Consider the following 16,266-nt stretch of genomic DNA (forward strand, 5'->3'; position numbering starts at 1 on the left):
GCCTCCGTCGCTCTCTCCCTCCCTCACCCCGCTCACTCCCCATCCCGACCCCACCTCCTGTGGCCCCTGTGGCCCCTGTGGCCCCTGCGCCCCCGCCCCCGCAGGACTGGTGATGTCCGCCATCACTGTCATCATCCTGGTCCTCTACTTCGTGATTGAGACGTTCGTCGTGGACGGCCGGGCGTGGCTGGCCGAGTGCACGCCCGTCTACGTGCAGTACTTCGTGAAGTTTTTCATTATTGGTGTCACGGTGCTGGTCGTGGCCGTCCCGGAGGGCCTGCCTCTGGCTGTCACCATCTCCTTAGCTTACTCCGTCAAGGTAATAATAATAATAAGCGCAATTGCAATGAGAACCCCTTGATGCCCGGATACAGACCCAGAAAGTGGACTTGGAAGCCATTCAGCAGCTTGGTGTGACATGGGCTGGAGAAAGTTTGGGATCAGTCAGGGGAAAGGGAGGTGCTGGAAAGTGGGCAGGCAGTGGGATGGACCTGACATCAGTGGGATGAGGGCAGGAACTTGAGGGTGCCGGTGTCACTTGCGAAGGAAGAGGGCTGAGGACACTGGGAGACAGTGGGTGGAAGATGGCACAGACTGGGGGTGATCTGAGAGGGTTAGGGTTAGGGTTTGTCCTGGGCAGCAGGGAGGCCCCACTTGTGCTCTGGGGAGAGCGGCTTCCCAGGGTTGACGGCTTGGCCTATCTGATGAGCGTCCTCCCAGCCTGCAACCACTCCAAGCTCTGTCTTTGGGCACTGCCGTCAGCCCACCAGCCCAGCAGCAAGGACATGTAGCAGCTGACTGAGCCCCCCGCCCCGGGCTGTCAGTGCCACACGGAAAGCCAGTAGGGCAGAACAGAGTCACACATGACATGCTGACAACCTCTTGCTCCCGTACCCCATGGGCCAATGTTTCCGAGGCCAGCAGGCTACCCAAGCCCCTGTCTGTGCCCTTCACAGAAAATGATGAGGGACAACAACCTGGTCCGCCACCTGGATGCCTGTGAGACCATGGGCAATGCCACTGCCATCTGCTCAGACAAGACGGGCACACTCACCACCAACCGTATGACCGTGGTCCAGTCCTACCTTGGGGACACCCACTACAAAGAAGTTCCAGCCCCCAGTACCCTGACCCCCAAGATCCTCGACCTGCTGGTCCACGCCATCTCCATCAACAGTGCCTACACCACCAAAATACTAGTGAGCAGAGAGCGAGCAGCCGGCTGGGCCAAGCTGGGGTGGGATGGAGGAAGGGAGCCAGGCCCGAAATTGCAGCAAGAGCTGTCCCCAGAGCCTCCCTCGGCTCTCCTGAGAACCTGCGGCAGAGCTACAGTGGTCTCTGGGATGTTGCTTGGCCTCCACCTCATTTCTGGACTCCTATTCTGGCTGCTGGGCAAAACATGCAGCATCTAGAAACCCCTTCCAAGCCCAGTGCCTGGTGGGAAGCCTGCCCATCTAGTCCCCGTGGAAGCCATCCTCAGCTCCCTGCCAGACAAGGTGTCCCTAGAGACAACAAGGCGGCCTCAGCCAGGTGGGGGGGCTCCCTAGGGGTGGCGGGGAAGGTAGACTCGGGCCCCCTTGCGCCATGCATCTCCTCCTTGCCTCGTAGCCTCCAGAGAAAGAAGGCGCCCTCCCACGCCAAGTGGGCAACAAGACGGAGTGTGCTCTGCTGGGCTTTGTCCTGGACCTGAAGCGGGACTTCCAGCCTGTACGGGAGCAGATTCCGGAAGATAAGCTTTACAAAGTCTACACCTTCAACTCTGTGCGCAAGTCCATGAGCACGGTCATCCGCATGCCCGATGGCGGCTTCCGCCTCTTCAGCAAGGGTGCCTCGGAGATCCTGCTGAAAAAGTGAGCGGGCACCGAGGGCCAACCTAGGGCCGGGCACCCCACGGGCTGGCGGCCAGCCCCACGATGCGGGCTGCCGGGGTCGCTATCACGGTAAAGTAGACAGAACGTCAGATTGGCCGCTTTAATCGCTTTCCCAAATACAGAGTATATTCCCAGAGTCGTGCGCTGTCGTGGCGCTTGCGGGACGTTCCCATCACCCCCCAAAGGAAACCCTGTCCCCCTCAAACAGCCACTCCCACCTCCCCTCCCCAGCCCCTTTCTCCGTGGATATGCCTGTCGTGGACACTCACTACCATGAACAGGGGTGGACACGTTTTGGGGTGAATATGTGTTTTCAGGGCCTATTCCCAGGACTGGAAGCGTTGGGTCCTGTGGGAACAGTGTTTTACCTTCTCAGGAGCCACCAACATGTGTTATTCTCTGTTCATAATTATGATCACTGTTACCGTTATTACAGCCATCCCAGTGGACACAAGCCTGTGCTTGTGTCTGCACTTCCCTGACAACCGGTGATGCTGGCACCTTTCCATGCCCTCACTGGCCGTTTGGAGAAAAAGCTATTCCTCTGCTCATCTTTGAGCAGAGCATCTTTGTTGTTTCATTGTTTATGGGTTTTTTTATGTTGAGCTGTAAGAGCTCTCGATTATGCCGGACACTCGGTCCGTAAGACGCCTGGTTTGTAAATATCCACTCTCACCCCCGAGGCTGTCCGTTCACTCTGCCAACTGGATTTTTTTTTCTTTTTACCCTCTTGATTCATCCCCGAATTCACCAGTATCTTCCAGCGATGAAGTTCAGTTTATCTCTTTATTTCTTGTGTCGCTTGCATAGGGTTTCTGTTAGAGGTAATGAAAATGTTCTAAAATTGGCTGTGGTGACGGTGGCACAGCTCTGTGACTTATATCCCAATAAAGCCTCCAAGTACCCCAACCCCCAAAGTCCACCTTTCTTGTCGAGTCACGTGCTAAGACTCAAATGTTCTCCCTCAAAAGTCTGCCCAGGCACAGACTCCCCAGGGGCAAAGGCCACCTCCTCCCTGAAGCCATCTGTCCGCATCCCAGCTGGATCAGGAGGCCTCAACCTTCTTTCCGTGTTTCCCTTCTTCTCGGGCTAAAAGCCTGGTTTCTGTAGTTGGGCCCTGGCTCTGCTCTTTGCTGGCATGTGAACGTCAAGTCACTCCCCTGCCGGAGCCTCCGTTCCCTCCTACACGGAGACGACACGAATACTTCCCTCTCTCCTGGGAATGCTGTGAGACTTCCCTGAGTGAAGTCCTCGCCTACCCAAATCTATGAGTTTCTGGTTCCTGGGACTGCCGGGACCAAGAACCACAAACCTGACGGCTTAAAAACAGAGAAACCTGTTTTCTTTCTTTTTTTTTTTTTTAAGATTTTATTTATTTATTTGACAGAGAAAGACACAGTGAGAGAGGGAACACAAGCAAGAGGAGTGGGAGAGGGAGAAGCAGGCTTCCCACTGAGCAGGGAGCCCGATGCAGGGCTGGATCCCAGGACCCAAAGGCAGACGCTTAACAACTGAGCCACCCAGGCTCCCGAGAAACCCGTTTTCTCACAGTTCTGGGCTCCAGAAGCCAAGGGAGGGTCCTTCCTTGTCTCTTGCAGCTTCTGGCAATGGCCAGCAGTCAGGGAGTCCTTCGGCCTATAGCTTTGTCACCCCCATCTCTGCCCGCGTCTTAGCGTTGCCTTGTCCTCCTGCGTGTCTATGTCTCGATGTGTCCTCTTCTCTTTTTATAAGGACACCAGTCATGGGTTTAAGGGCCCAGTATAAACCAGTATGACCTCATCCAAACTCTGCAACAACCGTATTCCCAAATCAAGTCCCATTCTGAGGTTCTGGGAAGAACGTGAAACGGCTGGAACTGGGGGGGATGGTGGACACTGGGCCCCGCAGAAGCGGGATGCCTCCCTCCCGGAGTAGCCTCCCTGCCACGCAGGATGGAGGACTCAGACTCCAGCTCCCCGCGCCTCACTCGCACCAACTCGCATTGCTGTGTCCCCGCCCCAGGTGCACCAACATCTTAAACAGCAGCGGTGAGTTGCGCAGCTTTCGCCCTCGGGACCGGGACGACATGGTGAAGAAGATCATCGAGCCCATGGCTTGCGATGGCCTCCGCACCATATGTATTGCCTACCGGGACTTTTCTGCCGCTCAGGAGCCCGACTGGGACAATGAAAACGAGGTCGTGGGCGACCTTACCTGCATAGCCGTCGTGGGCATCGAGGACCCTGTGCGGCCCGAGGTAGCCACCCACTCGTTCGCGAGCAGCCTAGGTTGTTGGACGGGTGGAGGGGCAGCCCTGTTTCCCGTCGGGCCTCCCCAGCACGGCCTCATTCTCCTGCCTTCCCTGCTACACACTACTTCCTGTTGGAGTCCAGAAAGGTCAGGAAAGGTGGGCCAGGGCAGGGCCTCGGGGTCCTCCAGATCAGACGTCCCCAGCACACGCGATCTCCCTCACCGTCTGGGGCCTCCAGGCCTGGCTCGTGCTCTGCCTCCACCAGGTGAGAGAAAGCGCCAGTAGAACCTTGACGGCTGTGACCCCCGCAGGACTGATGGGCTGGAGGGAGTGGCGAGGGAGAGGGAAGGGTCAGGCACCACTCCCAGGGCTCTGGTTCGGAGACGCAGGTGGGTGGCCGAGCCATCACTGGGCTGGGAGTCCGAGGGGACACAGGTTTGAGGGGCAGGGGCAGTCCTCGGTCAAGGACTTGGTTGGGGCCGAGTGAGGCTCAGGACTTCCCCATGGAGACGTCAAGTGGGAGTGGAGTGCTCAAAGCAGAAGGAAGGTCCTGGCAGGAGAGAGATTCCAGAAGCATCCTTATGTGAGGGCACAGCTAGGGCAGATGGGGGCAGGAGCCTTCAAAGGGACATGGAGGAAGGGTCTAGGCCGGAAGCTGACCCGTGTAGATGTCTTTACCAAGAGCTCTTCTACAGAGGGAATGGAGAAACCGGGCAGCAGCTGAGCAGGCCGTAGAGCAAAGGAACAGTGGGGAGGCCTGTTGCTCCATAAAGACGGGAGATCCCCGGAGTGGATCTTCCCACAGGAAGAGGGTGAGGCAGGGAGGGGCCACCCTGATCCCACTGATTAGCCTGGAAACATGAACGTGCATGAGCCACCCTTAGGGCTGCTGACACCAGCAAGGAGAAGCTTCTGGGCCCTCCTTCAGGAGACAGTCTGCATTCACACACTGGCTCAGGTACCAAAGACCGTCGATTCAAAAGTCAGTGCTTGCTACATCCGGACGGTGGCCGCGGGCCGTTGGTGATGGTGCACCCCTGTGCTCCGAGGAGACTGGAAGCCTGCCTGGGAGGAAGCAGCACCCAGAGGGACAGGTCTAGCTAAGGGGGACAGTGTGGCGAGCAGCTTAGGAGAGCACGGGGACAGGAAGAAACTGAGGCACAGAGGAGGAGGCCTGTGTCCGCACAGTGAAGCTGTGTGTGTGTCTGCCCTTCGCAGACCTGGCGGCCTTTCCCTTCCAAAAAGAGCTGCTCGCCACCACCCCCCACACACACCCGTGCATGGCTGCAGGCCCCTGGCTGGTGTTCGGTGCTGCTCCTAGGGGGCTGGGTGTCAGAATGTGCCACAGACCCCAGAGGCCAGTGTTCCCCTACTCCCAGGACCCTGACCGCCGCTGTTTCGACACCCCCAGCCGGCCCCCCTCCTCTTGCTCCGTGTCCACTAACGAGTAGGGACAGTACCTTATCCCGTAAGACCTGTGGCTCTAAACGTCTCAGGGTTTGTATTGGGTGAAGGAGCAGGATGGAAAGGGGGACAAGTGAGAGGGGCCCGGAGCGTGGCCACGAGCCAGCTGATAGCCAGGAGCCTGCCCCCAGTCAGGATCCCAAAGGGACAGGCCTGCCATCAGCTTTGCCATCTGGCAGGGTAGCTGGGGACACAGGTTCCTTTCTCATTCTTCCAGAGCTGACGGGGCTCAGCAGCCCTGGGTCTCCATTTCACACGACTCCAAAGGCACCCCTTACTGGAGGCATCGGGGCCTGGGGCCCAGTCGTTGCTGGTCCTGGGGCCCAGCCCAATGGAGGAAGCACCCAGGGGTAGGGGGGTTGCTGAGAGAATGAAGGAGGTGCCCGGCTTAGTGTGGACCAGGCGGGAAAGCAGACAAACCCCTTTTCCCCACAGGTGCCCTTCAGAGGGAGCATGGTTGGGCAAGGGGGCTGCACATCTGGGAAGAGAAGGGACAGCCCAGACACAGGCCACACCCACCTGTCTTGTCGCTTCCAGGTCCCCGAAGCTATCCGCAAATGCCAGCGTGCTGGCATTACAGTCCGCATGGTGACCGGGGACAACATCAACACAGCCCGAGCCATTGCAGCCAAGTGTGGCATCATCCAGCCCGGGGAGGACTTCCTGTGCCTGGAGGGGAAGGAATTCAACCGGCGCATCCGCAACGAGAAGGGCGAGGTAGTTCCCGGCCCCGCTGCCCTCCCCACTCAGTCCAGGGTTCTGGCGACCTCTCCCCGAACCTCCGCTCAGCGCCCCCAAACCAGGCGTTGCGACATCTATGTGCTTCCCTCTCCCAGATAGAACAGGAGCGTCTGGACAAGGTGTGGCCCAAGCTGAGGGTCCTCGCCCGATCGTCTCCCACCGACAAGCATACTCTGGTCAAAGGTAATGGAGCTTGCCCATGCTGGCCCGCTGCTGCCCCTCCCCCGCCTGGGGTGCCATGCCCCTGGCTGGCTGTGGTCCGCCCCCAGACTCCCAACGCCCGGCTCCAGGGCCTGACTAGGAAGTGGGGTCCGGGCTACGGACGTGCTGAATCTCAGTCTCCCCGTCAGGGAAGTGGGGGTAATGGCGGCTGACATGCCAGGGCCCACCCCTTGGCTTCTCTGGGCTAACAGCATGAGTGGAAGACGCCAGTAGAGGATGGCCTCTCATTGTAACAGATGGGGAAACTGAGGCCCAGGAGAGGGAGACAATTCTCCAAGCCATAGAGGGCTGAGCCCCCGACCTCCACCCAGTCCCACCCCCGGGTATCACCTCGCTAGGCCCAGGGAGTTCACCACAAAGGTGGCCAAAGCACGGAGGACTGGGGGCACTTGGCCCAGCCACAGTCTCGAAGGGTTCCCCGAGTCAACCAGGAATCAACCAGCATTGGTTGACTGGTTCCAGTCCCCAGGCAGGAACCCAGGACACAGACGCCCCGCTCTACATTCCAGGGATCATAGACAGCAACACTGGCGAGCAGCGGCAGGTGGTGGCCGTGACCGGGGATGGCACCAACGATGGGCCAGCCCTCAAAAAGGCAGACGTGGGCTTTGCCATGGTAAGCCACCCAGCGCCGACCTGGCGTAGCACACCAGGTAGGGCCTCGCGTCTCTCTGTAAATCCCAGCCCTGCTGCTCAGGTGGCCGGCCCCGGCCCCACAGTCTTCTACAGCGAGCTGGGCGGAAATCCAGCGGCCCCTTTCCCCACCACTAAAGAGCACCTGTGCTCTGCCATGCTGACGGTAGCCCACCGTGGACAGGCGCTAGGGACCCAGGCCAGGCCTTCCCAGAGTCTGGGGCCCAGAAGGTGCCCAAGCTGCCACCTGCTGGCACCGTGAGCCCCGAGCTGGGTTGCCGAAGGCGCCCCCGCCCCGGCCTCCCGGAGCTCCTTCTGTAGCAGACTGACACTGGACAGAAGCCTGGTCAGTGACCACACAGTGGCGGCCAGGCCTTGTATGTGAGGCCACATTGGTGGCCCTGGTGGCAGCTCCCTCTTTGCTTATGAGCAAAGCCCCTTCCCTTGCCCTGAGACGACCTGCCACTTGGAGTAGGACTAGAACATCTGTTTCTAGCTGGTGGGGAGCCTTGTTTGGAAGCCAAGTCAGGCGGCAGGCTCCAGTGGGTTGAGTGATCATGGGGGCTGGGGAAGGGGCCCATGGACACTGTGTGTGCGACCCCCCCCCAGGGCATCGCAGGGACTGACGTGGCCAAGGAGGCCTCAGACATCATCCTGACCGATGACAACTTCACCAGCATCGTCAAGGCCGTCATGTGGGGCCGCAACGTCTATGACAGCATCTCCAAGTTTCTGCAGTTCCAGCTGACCGTCAATGTGGTGGCTGTGATCGTGGCCTTCACGGGTGCCTGCATTACTCAGGTGGGCACTGGGGACTGCTGTGCCCAAGAGGACCCTGGGCTCTCCCTCCCACAAGCCCAGGGGGCCTGCAGGAGGCAGCCGGTTTCCCGGACCCCTCCTGCCTTGTGCACCTGGAGCCCGGCGTGGAGATCTAGCCCGGGAGACCCCACTCCCAGGAGTGTGCAGGCCGATGAGGGCCTGCCAGGGGGCTTGCTGCGAGAGCCAGGACTTTCCTTTGTTGCACGCTTTTTTTTTTTCCTGTAATTGAAATAAAAATCACATACCGAAAACTTCACCATTTGAGAGTAGACACACTTCGGTCGCATTTCATACATTCACCGTGAGTCCTGAACATTTTCATCGCCCCTGAAAAGACCCCATCCCCAATAGCAGTCACTCCCCTTCCCCCAGTCCCGGGCCCCCATGGAACTACTTTCTCACTTTACAGACTTGCCCATTCTGGAACATTCCATTCAGATGGAATCAAATAACATGTGGTCTTTTGTGTCTGGCACCTCTCACTCAGCATCGTGTTTTCAAGGTCCATCCATGGCACAGCACGGAGCGGCACTTTGTTCTTTTCAATGGCAGAATAAAGCGCCATTGTTTGGAGAGAGCGTGTTTCGTTTGTCCCTTCCTCCATCAGTGGGCATTCGGGTCATTTCCACCTTTTGGTGACTATGAATGACGTCACCATGAATGTGCGCGTACAGGGCTTTGTGTGGACCTTTCGCTTCTCCCAGAGGGTGAGTGCTGCTCCCACGGGAACTCCGTGTTTGATCCGTTGGAGGAGCCACTTCCCCATTTTCTCTCTCTCTTTTTTAAGATTTTATTTATTTGACAGAGAGACTCAGCAAGAGAGGAAACAGAAGCAGGGGGAGTGGTAAGGGAGAAGCAGGCTCCCCGCCAAGCAGGGAGCCCGATGCAGGGCTCGATGCCAGGACCCTGGGATCATGACCCAAGCCGCAGGCAGACGCTTAACGACGGAGCCACCCAGGCACCCCTGTTCCCTGTGTTCCACAGTCCAGTTCTCCCCATTAGTGAGTGTCCAGCATTTGTCTCCCTTTGAAAGGTTCTTTTAATGGAGATAAAATTCACATCACATACCGGGCGCTGTAACGGCCACTTGGAAGTACGTGGTTCAGTGACACTCGGTGCATTCACGGTGTCGTGCCCACCAAAGCTGATATGCCCTCTCCCTTCCCCCAGCTCCTGACACCCACTCACCTGCTCTCTGGCTCTGTGGATCTGTCACTTCTGGAAGTTTCGTAGGAATGGAATCACAGTATGTGGCCCTCCTGTGAGGCTTATTTCTAACCAACTCGGAGGTGATGGGAAGGAAGGTGCCGGGCAGACCCTGGGTGTAGGAGCTCAGGAGAGCACCCATCGCAGTCTGGGGCAACACACCCCAGAACCGGGCTTGTGAACATCCTGCTGATTGTCGGGAGCCCACCTCCTGGGTCACTGCTACCAGGTGGGAGAAAGGAGACTGGCAATATTTTAAGAGCAGGAATCGGAAAACGTGTTATGAACCATAACAACAGGGATGGGGATGTCACAGTTTTCTGGGAAGGTCGGACTCGCTGCACGTCGTGCCAGTGACACGGCCCCCAAGCGGAGTGTCTGCCCGGGAGCCGTGGGTCCGCGTGAGGGTGACTGCCTCCTCTCCACAGGACTCTCCTCTCAAAGCTGTGCAGATGCTGTGGGTGAACTTGATCATGGACACGTTTGCCTCTCTGGCCCTGGCGACGGAGCCACCCACTGAGGCGCTGCTGCTGCGGAAACCGTATGGCCGGGACAAGCCCCTCATCTCTCGCACCATGATGAAGAACATCCTGGGCCATGCGGTGTACCAGCTCGCCATCATCTTCACGCTGCTGTTCGTCGGTAAGTCCACCCCAGGGCATCGCGTCTGGTGGTTCGAGGGACGGATGATCACCAGGAACCCAGGTCCCCCTGAGGACCCCTCCCTGCCGTCGCTCTCTGCGTGCGCCCCGGCGAGGGGTCACAGGCCCCCCGAGCCTCTGAGAAACTGTCCACGGCTCCATAGAGCTGTCTGCAGAGAGCTCAACCTTCACCCATCCCTCCACGCATCCCACGACCATTTCTCCAGGGCACAATGACAAGAGCGCTGTGCTAGAAGCTGTGGGAAGAGGAGGATCAGGAGAAAAGAGACGTGGCGGGAGACGGAGGGAAGAGGAGGGATCGGAGCCAGAGCGGCAGCAGGAGGTGAAGCCGAGGAAGACAGAGAAGAGGAGGGAGAGGCCGGAGCAAAGGAGGAGGATGGATGGGGACGAGGAGGAGGAGGAAGCCCAAGGGGGATACAGGAAGGGAGGGGAAGACGGAGAGAGGAGAAGGGGAGGAGGACTGAGGGTCAGGAAGCAAGAAGGGGGCAAGGGCAGGAAGAGAAGGTCATCCGGGGACTCGCCAATGGCTGCTCTGCAGCTGCTGCGCTATCTGGCAGTTTCCTTCTTTCGCACCAGGGCGGGGTCTGTCGGTCTGTCTGTTCGTGGTCCCTCTCCCTTATGTCAGGGCACTCCGGTGAGCCACCAGGGCCGCCCTCCAGGACAGAGCTTGCTGAGGGACAGGAGTCACAGTGGGGCGGGACCGCAAATGTCTGGGTCAGGGGTGGGGAAAATGTTCCTGTCAGTGGGCTGTTCTCTGATTTCTTGGGAGCAGAAGCCTCTTGTGCCCTGCCTGAGGGCCTCTGCCTGGCTGTCCAGGCTTAGGGACGGGGCCGAGGAGGGCCAGCCCACAGCCTCGGATGCCTCCCCAGCCCACGACCACCTCAAGCGGGCATGCACGGTTTGTCTTGGCGTTTTCATTCTGCCCTGCGCTTTCTGCAGCAGAGCCATGGGCCGGGCCTTGGCTGCGAGCTCGTGCTGCAGGGTGAGAGCCCATACTTTCCCTCGGCTCATACCCGGCACAGAGCCCCCCGCCCCAGCATCCTTCAGGTGGCACCTGCAGGGAGCCGTGTCTGCTCGGGGCTCAGCTCCCGCCACATACCCATTGGCTTGCAGGAGAGCTCTTCTTCGACATCGACAGCGGAAGGAATGCACCCCTGCACTCGCCGCCCTCGGAGCACTACACCATCATCTTCAACACCTTCGTCATGATGCAGCTCTTCAACGAGATCAACGCCCGCAAGATCCACGGCGAGCGGAATGTCTTTCACGGCATCTTCAGCAACCCCATCTTCTGCACCATCGTCCTCGGCACCTTTGCGATTCAGGTAGGAGGAGCGACCCCACTCTTAGAGCAGATGGGAGAGCAGGGGACCGTACCCCGCCCCAGCTAGCGGCCTGCCACTCCCGCTCAAAGGAGCCTCTGCCCCTCCTGCTATCCAAGCCCCTGCCAGCATTGCCTGTGACCCCATATCCTCTCTCCACACTTTCAAAACATCGTGGCACAGCCAACCCTTCGGGAGAAGCAGAGCGTTCAAAAACGGGGGGTGTTAATAGAAAACATGAGGTCTAGAGATGGCAACAAGCCAGGATACTCCCCATGGCGGGGTCCAAAAGGGGAACCCCGGGTAAGTCATGAGACAGAGGGGGAGCTGGGAGCCTTTACTGTGGTTTCCAGGGGAGAAACTTACTTGGGGCGAACTGGCTGATGATAAGTAATTTCAGGGGGAAACATGGGGTTCAGGTGGTCTGGGTTCTGGCCCTGATTAATTAAACCAGGAGCAGTGGCCTGGAGAGGAGAGTATAGTGGCAGGGCTGCTCTGGATACGTTGGTGTATTTAGTTGAAACTCACCCCAGGGAGGGAGGTTCTTCCCGAGGAAGGCGAAACAAGGCAGGAGGAGGCCCAGACAAGGCCACCTGGGCAGATGTGAAAGCCTCAAGGTTCTAGAAGATGCAAATGTGATCCCTGAGGGCTGGAGGAGGGGCCTCTGTAGCTGTGCCGGGGTAAACCTAACACTAACACTAACCCCAACCCTATCCTAACCCTAACAACAACCCTAACCCTAACCCTAACCCTAACCCTAAACCTCTAACCCTAACTCCCTAACCCTAACCCTAAACCAACCCTAACCCAACCCTACCCCAACCCTGATGCTAACCCTAAACCTAACCCCAAACCTAACCCCAACCCTAACCCTAACCCTAACCCTCTAACCCTAACCCCCTAACCCTAACCCTAACCCTCCCATCCCACCCCTGCAGATTGTCATCGTCCAGTTCGGCGGAAAGCCCTTCAGCTGCTCCCCCCTGTCCACGGAGCAGTGGCTCTGGTGCCTGTTCGTTGGGGTCGGGGAGCTGGTCTGGGGACAGGTGAGTATCTGCTTTGTCCTCCTTTCCCAGCCCCAACCGTTACCTGTCTCCACCACAGCACCAGTGGTGGCCACGATGTGGGGGGTCAGGGTGCCCTGAGGCCCATGCTTGGGAAAGCAGTCGGTGTGTTCAGGGTCGGCAGCACTGCAGAACGGGACCCAGGCAGATGACGGTGTCAGCAGAGACAAGACAAAAAAAAAAAGTCATCCACCTCTCCCCCTTTTGTGAGAGAAGCCAAACATTGTCGCCTAACCTGGGGGGGCTTGGGAAGTCCCCATACAGCTGGAAGTAAGCAACACCCAGCTGCATCCTCCAAGGGGCAAAGAGAAAGCATCAAGGAAAATGAAGACAGGCTTTGAGAGGATGGAAAGCAAGAGTCAGACACCTCAAGGCCTTGGCAGTTAAAGCCGTGAGAAAAAGATTGCGTTAGGAAGAGACAGCCCCGGCCACAGGCACATGAGAGGCCTCCGAGAGCTCTGTGGCTCTAGAACATCGGTGTAGGAGGTCAAGCCCATGACCCACTTTGCCCTGTGTCTCCGTCACCTCGGACACAACAAAACAGCACAGACGGGGCTCAAACAGCTGTGGAGGCTGGAAGTCCAAGATCGAGCCTATGCAGGGCCAGGCCCCCGGGCCGGGCCATTGCTCCCGCAGCCGGGGGTGACAGCCCGTCCCGGGCCCCCCGACCAGGGAAGCCTCCCTGAGCGTTGCTGTCGGGGGACTTGAGTGCGGGATCAGTCCCATCAGCCTGGAGCTCCTGAGGGGCTGACCTCGGTCTCCACACACCCCCATCCCCCTGGGGCCCAAAGCTGAGTATGTGGCCCAGCTCGGCCCCAGGGAGACTCTGGGAGTCTGGAGAACGGTATCTGGCCCCAGGCAAAGCTAGTCCAGGCTTGCAGCCTCAAGGCGCAAAAAAAGGACGTGTGTGTGTGTGTGTGTGTGTGTGTGTGTCCCCGCCCCACTCTGCCTGCAGGGAAGAGACTCTGAAGAAGCCATGCGGCATAGACACTGGCCTCAATCTCTGTCACGAGGAGGTGGGCGGTCTGGGTCCCTTGCTGGCCCCCGTAGAGCTCCCACCGTGAAGGGACCGGCCCTGCTCTGACAGCCTCCTGTCTCTGCTGTCCCTCACCTCTCGTCCCCCAGGTCATCGCCACCATCCCCACCAGCCAGCTCAAGTGCCTGAAGGAAGCAGGGCACGGGCCTGGGAAGGACCAGATGACTGACGAGGAGCTGGCCGAAGGGGAAGAAGAGATTGACCACGCTGAGCGGGAGCTCCGCCGAGGCCAGATCCTCTGGTTCCGCGGCCTCAATCGAATTCAGACGCAGGTAAGCCGCCGCCGCGCCACTCGGCTGCTCGGCCTTTCCCACCTTGAGAGGGCGGCAAGCAAGCTAGACGCACAGAGTGGGTGAGACGAGCCCCCTACCAGCAGGGAAGCCCTTGGGTCTTGCTGCCACGGGGACAAGGGCCACTTCCAGGTGCGCCTGCTGGTGGGCACAGGGCTGTGACAGCCTATTTCTGCCACCTCCCTCAGAGCCCAGGGAACCCTCCCTGTGCTGGGGACAGGCGTCAGCTAAAGGTGTGTGTTGTGACCAGTCGCTGCTTCTTAGAGGGCACAGACTGCCCACTGTCTGCGTAGCTGCTGGGCCTTGCCTGGTTTGCTGGGAACAGCCCAGCCACAGGGAGGTGACGTTCTTGGGAGGAGACAGCTGCGGGTTACAAAGAGTCTTTGGTGAGCTCCCCGTCGCGGGCTCGTTGTGAGCGCCATGCGAGCAGACCCCGGCCATAGACTGGGTCCTTGCTGTGCGTCTCAGTGGCCACGCATCAGAACTGGTGCAGCCCAAGGCCTCGGTAAAGTAAGACGGTCGCAAAGCCCGCTCGGCCACGGGCAACCTCCAAGGCTTCACGAGCAAACCCTTCCCGGCTAGCCTTCTTGCCAGAATGTTCTGTCCTTGCTGGCTTTTTACATTCTTTGCACACACTCACTGATGATCCCACCACAGCCTGGCCTCTGCCCACAGTGTCCCAGAGGCAGTGGTGGCCAAGGCCTACAAGACCTGCTCCTAGCTCCCGCACGCCGACCATCCCTCCGTCCCGCGTCAAGGCTTCTTCCCAGCGCCCTTCCCTAAGTGCAGCCCTGCTGTCCCCTCCGTCCCCCCGTCTGCTCCTCAGCCTCGCATGCCGAAAACCCCACAGACCCGGGGCCACTGGACCCCATAGAGAAGGAAGGAAGAGCCCCACCGTCTCTGCCTCCCGAGCCCCCAGCGACACCTGTCACTCTCCGCCACTCCCATGCCTCCCAAAGCCCCACCTCCGGTCTTTCTCTGTGTTCCATCCAGAATCCCCAACCCCATGCCCCAGACCTAGGCACAATTGCTTTTCCTCCCCGGGAGTCCCACCAGCGGGAAGAACACGGCCGTGCGCTTAGCCCCACCCTCCCCCGGATTCCCGCAGGGGCTGCTGGGCCTGGGGCATGACCTGAGAGCACACCTCTCTCCAGATCTGCCTCCAGCCTGGCACACAGGCTCATCGCAGAGAACCTTTTACACAATTTGCCCGAAGTGCCCTCCATAGCCGGAGCCTACCCTGCCGGGGGTCTGACGCCCCTGCGTACGAGCTCGCCAGTTGTTGCCTCATGGAGCTCAGGCTCAGCACCCCCTGCCACTTCTTTCCTCCCCAGGGCCCAGCCTCGCCTTCCGCCACACGCTCTCAGCCTCCCACTGCTTCTCCAGCCTCCAATGACCCCATCCACACCATGGCCCCTGTATCCTCTCTTCGTGTCTTAAGGGTCAAGTCCAGAGTTCTGACCGTGGCCTTCAAGCCCTTGCCTCTTAGCTTCACCCCACCCTCCCTGTGGTCCTGTCACCCCTGCTGCTTTTCCAGACGCGCATTCGCTCTGCCTCTGTGCCGGTCACCCATTGGCCCGGGGCTCCCCAGCTCTCCCTGTGTTCCTTTGGGGTGTCTCCTCCTCCCGCAGCACCACCTCGTGAAGCCTTCTCAGAGTCCGCCCCCTCCCGCCCCCGTAGGCCCCACGCAGCCATCGGGGCTCTCAGCCCAGGGCTCTGGAGTCAGGGAGGAGCCGAGTCCTCTGGGGAACTTTCCAAAGCCGCAGGGTCCTGGGTTGCTCCCAGCGCTTTGGGATATAGTAGGGGCACGTAAGGTGGCCTCCAAAGAGTCCATGTTGAAGGAGCTGCCCAGAGACGCAAGGGGCTTCTCGCCAGCTCTCGGGCTCATTCCTCTTCGCGTCCCGAACCCCTAGGCCAGCGTGGCCAGGGAAGACTGTCTCAGGTCCGAATGGAACGCTGAGTGCCCAGGGGAAGGGCAGGAATAACTTCATAGCCAGATGGCCAGGTGTCTCCTCACTGCCTCACACGCAACTGCGAGTCCCTGCCCACCCCATCCTGGCCCCATGGGCTCTTGTCTGTCATGCCCCGGTCCAGCTGCGGAGCTGAGAGCCAGCCTGAGATAGCTGAAGCAGGGCGTGGAGCATCACCGCCCAAGCTGCTGGTCGCTTTTCCAGCCGCTGAGATAGCAGCCCTGCCCAGGGTGAGGCAGCGGGCGGGGGGGCGGGGGTCGGCGGGCGCCCGCCAGCTGTGTGTCAGTGTCTTCCGTGTGCATGGGGGCTCTCGGGCTGCCTGGCTGCCTGGCTAGTGGAGCAGGTCTCCTCACTCAGAGTCTTGGAGTTCCGGGTCGTTCTGATTATCACCACCCATATAGACACTGGCTAGTCAGGTCACTACTTTGTACACGATGAAGGGGGTCCAGAGAGACGGGGCCTCACCCCAGGTCACCCAGTGAGCGCCTCTGTCCCCTGATCCACTAGCATAAATTCATGCTCCTCAAGAACGCTGAACCAATTAGCTACTTTTGCTAATTTAGGAGCATCTGTTCTTTTTGATTCAAAATACCTGCTTGAAAAACAGAAATAAAGTCCCCCAGCTCATATGTGTACCCCAAGCCAAGGGAGTTGCCCTAGATTTCTGGATTTTGCGAACAACAGAGTTGCTCCCCAGACTGCGGAGGGCAGCACAGCTTTTCACGTTGCTAAGGCA

General features: G+C 59.3%; 1 protein-coding gene across 5 annotated transcripts in view; it reads left to right on the plus strand.

Annotated features, from left to right (window-relative positions):
* ATP2B3 (ATPase plasma membrane Ca2+ transporting 3) overlaps window positions 1-16,266 on the plus strand; it is a 66,379-nt gene that overhangs the window by 37,418 nt on the left and 12,695 nt on the right. For 4 of the 5 annotated variants that reach the window (XM_032329469.1, XM_032329473.1, XM_032329470.1 and 1 more), the window contains 12 exons: window positions 105-319; window positions 957-1,199; window positions 1,609-1,850; window positions 3,873-4,107; window positions 6,103-6,282; window positions 6,402-6,489; window positions 7,038-7,144; window positions 7,771-7,962; window positions 9,615-9,828; window positions 10,962-11,173; window positions 12,109-12,216; window positions 13,360-13,542. In XM_032329469.1, coding sequence (XP_032185360.1) covers window positions 105-319; window positions 957-1,199; window positions 1,609-1,850; window positions 3,873-4,107; window positions 6,103-6,282; window positions 6,402-6,489; window positions 7,038-7,144; window positions 7,771-7,962; window positions 9,615-9,828; window positions 10,962-11,173; window positions 12,109-12,216; window positions 13,360-13,542 — 2,219 coding nt within the window. Of the gene's footprint in view, window positions 1-104; window positions 320-956; window positions 1,200-1,608; window positions 1,851-3,872; window positions 4,108-6,102; window positions 6,283-6,401; window positions 6,490-7,037; window positions 7,145-7,770; window positions 7,963-9,614; window positions 9,829-10,961; window positions 11,174-12,108; window positions 12,217-13,359; window positions 13,543-14,668 lie in introns of all 5 variants that reach the window. The other variant, XM_032329472.1, reaches the window with a different exon arrangement.

The sequence above is a fragment of the Mustela erminea genome, chromosome X (assembly GCF_009829155.1).
Source record: "Mustela erminea isolate mMusErm1 chromosome X, mMusErm1.Pri, whole genome shotgun sequence".
Classification (NCBI taxonomy): domain Eukaryota; kingdom Metazoa; phylum Chordata; class Mammalia; order Carnivora; family Mustelidae; genus Mustela; species Mustela erminea.